The sequence below is a fragment of the Salmo trutta genome, unplaced genomic scaffold, assembly GCF_901001165.1.
Source record: "Salmo trutta unplaced genomic scaffold, fSalTru1.1, whole genome shotgun sequence".
In the NCBI taxonomy this organism is placed as follows: domain Eukaryota; kingdom Metazoa; phylum Chordata; class Actinopteri; order Salmoniformes; family Salmonidae; genus Salmo; species Salmo trutta.
Genome location: NW_021822200.1, coordinates 646,449 through 652,500, shown reverse-complemented (window position 1 = coordinate 652,500; position 6,052 = coordinate 646,449). Strand labels below are relative to the sequence as shown.

General features: G+C 48.1%; 1 protein-coding gene across 1 annotated transcript in view; it reads right to left on the bottom strand.

The window, feature by feature from the left end:
- Positions 1–3,999, bottom strand: part of LOC115180876 (alpha-crystallin A chain) — a 4,713-nt gene extending 714 nt beyond the window's left edge. The window contains exons 1-2 of the mRNA XM_029743019.1: positions 3,579–3,999; positions 1,123–1,245 (exon numbers count right to left, since the gene is read on the bottom strand). Coding sequence (XP_029598879.1) covers positions 1,123–1,245; positions 3,579–3,776 — 321 coding nt within the window. The 5' untranslated portion in view covers positions 3,777–3,999. The remainder of the gene's footprint in view (positions 1–1,122; positions 1,246–3,578) is intronic.
- Positions 4,000–6,052: the final 2,053 nt, after the last annotated feature.

The window sequence follows — 6,052 nt, the reverse complement described above, 5'->3', positions numbered from 1 at the left end:
GAGAGAGAAGAGAAAGATAAGTAGCATATTGTAATCTAATTTAATGACGCTTAAATCTTACAAAGGAAAACACAAAACATTGTGGGTCACGTTCACCTCTATGACTAACATACATCACATTTGTTCTGTGTCACCGTGTGGCCAAGGCAATGAAATGATCCCAAACAATGTGTCCCATTGTTTATGTAGGAATCCCTATCATTGGAGATGTTTTTCCTAGCAAAGTGTGTCAGTGTGTATAGTTTGGTCTGAGGACACGTAACTGCTTGGTTGTTTGACTTCATCCTTGCTGAACATGGGCCTTGAAAAGGGTTGAATTGAATTTGTATGAGGGGCAATGCGCGTAAGCCGACCAATTCCCAGAGTAAACAAAACAGGGCTGTGGGTGTGTGTGCTCATCAACACACACATACACTCACTTAACACACGTGTGAACAACACACACATTCTTTGAATTAATTAGGTTGAGAAATTCTCCTCTGACTCAAAATGTTGAATCTAATAACACATCTTGTTAGCATCTCTTGGAGGACGTGGCTGGTTAAAGCTGGTTGTTGTAGCAGTGGCTCTGTCTAGGTAGTTGGAGTGAGCGACCTGCCTAAGGATGAACGCACTGACCTGGAAAGCACAGTGATGACAGTATCTGGTGCGCTTGTTGGTTCAATTACTGCCACAGGGTGTTTCGATGTGACAGACGCGCAGGCACTCACAATATACATGTACAGTATATACAGTATGTCACAGGAGGTTGGTGGCACCTTAATAGGGGAGGATGGGCTCGTGGTAATGACAGGAGCGGAATCAGTGGAATGGTATCAAATACATCCAACACATGGTTTCCATGGTTTCCAGGTGTTGATTCCATTCTATTCTTTCCGTTCCAGACATTATTATGAGCCGTCCTCCCGTCAGCAGCCCCCACTGATATAGATGTGCACATGTGAGAAACCAGGCTTTGGTGTTCCAAGCCATAGTAGAGGGATTGTGTTCGAACTCAGGAGTGGGTGTACTACCACAAGTCATAGTGACCGTTTTGAGCTAGCTCGGCCTGTCTGTCCAGAGAGATTAGGCTGTGTGCTGCTTGGATGGGATGGAATGTTAACCCCTGGTGGAAGGCCTCACCTGTCTCTCTCCATGCTTTCCCTGGATCTCCACGTAGTCATCAGTCACCTTCACGTTGAGTTCATCAGGAGAGAAGTGCTTCACATCCATGAAGACCGAGAACTTGTCCCTGTCGGACCTCACCTGGAGAGATAGAGGGAAAGGGGTTGAAGGTTAAAGGTCACGGGTGGCGGGTGGCGGGTGGCGGGAACCTGGAAACCACAGTGATGCTCATCTTCTGAAATGTAGTTTTTTCCCCATATCAGTTCAGTTCTATATGTTGTTATGGAGTCATATCTCAGAGAGATATGAAGATTATCCATTTCTAAAGTGTGTATGTAGATGATGCAAAACAAAATGTGTGTCACTAGTCACCAAAACACTAGATGTTGTTTGGACATCGAAATTCTGATATCCTGGCATATAACCCAAGTTGAAATGCAGTTTGAGCTAGTAATGGAATGAGTCAGTATATTATGGGCAGGACAGAGCATGACTCTGTTTGGCCTGGTTTAGACTAGGTGGATAACACTGCAGCAGTCTCTGAGCTCCTCCCTGCCGAGAATCACTCAACATTAGTGCATTCAATTTGCCGCTCATTTTCAACATACTTGCAATAATCTTGCAAACTGCAAAATGCACTTCTTATCGTTGTTTACAGCTCCAGTAGTGGGGATATTTGACCTCTCTGTTCTCTGTACTCTCTTATGACAATCAGCAACATCTACTGCAGCTGTATAGGATAGCAGAATGTCGTAGCCATTCAATAACAGATCTGGCTAGCGCTACTGCTGTCGTAGCCATTCAATAACAGATCTGGGCTAGCAGCTACTGCTGTCATAGCCATTCAATAACAGATCTGGCTAGCGCTACTGCTGTCGTAGCCATTCAATACAGATCTGGCTAGCGCTACTGCTGTCGTAGCCATTCAATAACAGATCTGGCTAGCGCTACTGCTGTCTGTAGCCATTCATAACAGATCTGGCTAGCGCTATGCGGTCATAGCATTCATAAACAAGACATGGCTAGCGCTTACTGATGTCATAGCCATTCAATAACAGACCTGGCTAGCGCTACTCGCTGTCAGAGCCATTCAATAACGATCTGGCTAGCGCTACTTGCTGTCTGTAGCCAATTCAATAACAGATCTGGCTAGCTGCTAACTGCTTGTCATAGCCATTCAATAACAGATCTGGCTAGCGCTACTGCTGTCGTAGCCATTCATAACAGATCTGGCTAGCGCTACTTGCTGTCATAGCCATTCAATAATCAGCTGGCTAGCGCTACTGCTGTCGTAGCCATTCAATAACAGATCTGGCTAGCGCTACTGCTGTCGTAGCCATTCAATAACAGATCTGGCTAGCGCTACTGCTGTCGTAGCCATTCAATAACAGATCTGGCTAGCGCTACTGCTGTCATAGCCCATTCAATAACAGATCTGGCTAGCGCTACTGCTGTCGTAGCCATTCAATAACAGATCTGGCTAGCGCTACTGCTGTCGTAGCCATTCAATAACAGATCTGGCTAGCGCTACTGCTGTCATAGCCATTCAATAACAGATCTGGCTAGCGCTACTGCTGTCATAGCCATTCAATAACAGATCTGACTAGCGCTACTGCTGTCATAGCCATTCAATAACAGATCTGACTAGCGCTACTGCTGTCGTAGCCATTCAATAACAGATCTGGCTAGCACTACTGCTTCTCTCTGATTTAGTATAGTGACTTCCCCTGGGTCATGTCCTTGTCTCCCCCACTCAGCTTTCTCTTCTCTATAACTGTTACATCTCCCTGTATTAGTAATGAATTTAATGTAGGCCTCCTAGATTAAATACATTGAGTTTCTCTGTGAAAGATATGCACACATAGACCACCTTTGGGGCAATTACAGTGCGATTCAAATCTGTCCAATCTCAGTCCATTTTGCAAATCCTCTTTTTTAATGAAAACTGTAACCAATGATGTAACCAATGCATCATGGCACTAATAACCCGGCTTCAATTGATTTATTTATTTATTTTACTCTTATTTTACCAGATCTGTTGACTGAGACCACATTCTCATTCACAGCAACGACCTGGAGAATTGTTACAGGGGAGAGGAGGGGGGGATGAATGAGCGGATTGTAAACTGGGGATGATTCGATTCCCCCAAGGACACACAAGCTCTCTCTGTAAGCTAGGACAACATGCAGGCTCTTCTGTCTATGATATATTACAACTTTCCCCATCAAACACTGACAACCAAGTCTGCTTTCTATCCATAAAGATAGACATCAAAAAACATGCAAATGATACATTTGGGTAGTTTGAACTAAACTAAAGTGACTACAGATTTAGAATGATGGTGAATGAATAGGTCTTAGTGGGTCCTATTCTTCCCCAGAGGATAGAGCAGGTCAGCCTGGTAAATCAGACTGAATACTTCCAATGTTGAGCACAGTGATCAGTCAGTCAGGTTGAACAGGTTAGTTGTTACCTCAGACATGCCAGAGTTGGTGGAGTCCAGGAAGTTGCGGAACAGCGACTGTCTGTAGTAGGGGCTGATGGTGGAGGCAGCGTAGGGGAACAGGTCATAGTCGAACATGCCCTCCCCGAAAAACTGGTCAAAGAGACGGGCGGGATACATGGAACCCATGGCACGTCTGAACCAGGGGTGCTGGATGGCAATATCCATACTAGCGTAGCTTAGGTTTTAGCTTGACGGGCCCAAACTCAATACAGGCAGTTTCTTGCTGCTCGGCTTTAGCTCGGCTGGCTAGTGCCTGTGTTCTGTTAGGAGTAGAGAGAGAGAGGCGTGAGGGAGGACTAGAGGTGCCGTGGGAGAGAAACAAAAGCAGTAGTAGTAGTAGAGAGGAGTAGGGGTCCCAAGTGGTGCGTGTGCTCTCCTCTGCAGCCGCCCCCTCTTTATATACCTGTGGGGCAGAAAAGAGGGGCTTTAGTGCGGATCTCTGTGGAATGGCATTATCTCATGGTGGGATGGGCTCAGTCAGCAGAATCGGTGGGCGGTGTGCACGCTGGCCCGTTCAGCTACAGCCTGGCCCTCGTAACGTGGCGGGACCTGTGCCAGCGCCAACCGGACGACAAGGGTCTGACAAAACAAGCCGAGGCTTGGCCTGACGAGTTGGTGAGGAAAAGGGGGAGACGGAGAGAGCGCAAGAGAGAGAGAGAGAGAGAGAATCAGGAGGTCAGGGGTGAAAAGAAATGGGTTGGTGGCACCTTAACTGGGGAGGACTGGCTCATAGTAATGGCTGGAAAGAATAAATAGAATGGTATTGAACAAATCAAAAACATGGTTTATCATGAGCCGTCCTCCCCTCAGCAGCCTCCTGTGGTTGGTGGGGTTTCTGACACTGGATACGGGGGATGGTAATTAAACCTGTCCGGGTGTGGAGCACCGACATGCTCATCCTCTCTCTCTGTCTTTCACACACACACACACACCACACACACACACACACACACACACACACACACACACACACACACACACACACACACACACACACAACACACACACACACACCACACACACACACACACACACAGTATTGTTCTGGTACTTTGTTGGGATGAAGAGCAGACTCCAGTCACAATACAGTCTGGGGTGGCTGTGTGAGGGCGTGGAGCGGTCAACATCACAACAACAGCGGTCAAACATTGTGAGGATGGTATTTGTCCGATTGACCAGTATGGAATGTAAAGTAGAGGGAAAACAGCAGGGGAAACAGCAGGGAAAACAGCAGGTAAACAGCAGGGAAACAGCAGGGGAAACAGCAGGGAAAACAGCAGGTAACAAGCAAGGTTAAACAGCAGGGGAAAACAGCAGTAAACAGCAGGGGAAACAGCAGGTAAACAGCAGGGGAAACAGCAGGTAAACAGCAGGGGAAACAGCAGGTTAAACAGAAGGGGAACAGCAGTTAAAACAGAGGGGAAACAGCAGGGGAAACAGCAGGGGAAACAGCAGGAAACAGCCAGGGGAAACAGCATGGGAAACAGCAGGGAAACAGCAGGGAAACACGCATGGGGAAACGCAGGGAAACAGCAGGGGAAACAGCAGGTAAACAGCAGGGGAAACAGCAGGGGAAACAGCAAGGAAACAGCAGGGAAAACAGCAGGGGAAACAGCAGGGGAACAGCAGGTAAACAGCAGGGAAACAGCAGGGGAAACAGCAGGGGAAACAGCAGGGGAAACAGCAGGGAAAACAGCAGGGGAAACAGCAGGGGAAACAGCAGGGAAAACAGCAGGGGAAACAGCAGGTAAACAGCAGGGGAAACAGCAGGTAAACAGCAGGGGAAACAGCTGGGAAACAGCAGGGGAAACAGCAGGTAAAACAGCAGGGGACACAGCAGGTAAACAGCAGGGAAACCAGCAGGGAAACAGCAGGGAAACAGCAGGGAAAACAGCAGGGGAAACAGCAGGGAAACAGCAGGGAAACAGCAGGGGAAACAGCAGGTAAACAGCAGGGGAAACAGCAGGTAAACAGCAGGGGAAACAGCAGGTAAACAGCAGGGGAAACAGCAGGTAACAGCAGAGGAAACAGCAGGGAAAACAGCAGGGGAAACAGCAGGGGAAACAGCAGGTAAACAGCAGGGGAAACAGCAGGGAAAACAGCAGGGGAAACATCAGGGGAAACAGCAGGTAAACAGCAGGGGAAACAGCAGGTAACAGCCAGGGAAACCGCAGGTAAACAGCGGGGAAACAGCTGGGAAACAGCAGGGAAACAGCAGGTAAACAGCAGGGGGACACAGCAGGGGGTAAACAGCAGGGAAACAGCAGGGGAAACAGCAGGGAAACAGCAGGGGAGAACAAGCAGGCAGGAAACAGCAGGTAAACAGCAGGGGAAACAGCAGGTAAACAGCAGGGGAAACAGCAGGGAAACAGCAGGGGAAACAGCAGGGAAACAGCAGGGGAAACAGCAGGGAAACAGCAGGGGAAACAGCAGGGGAAACA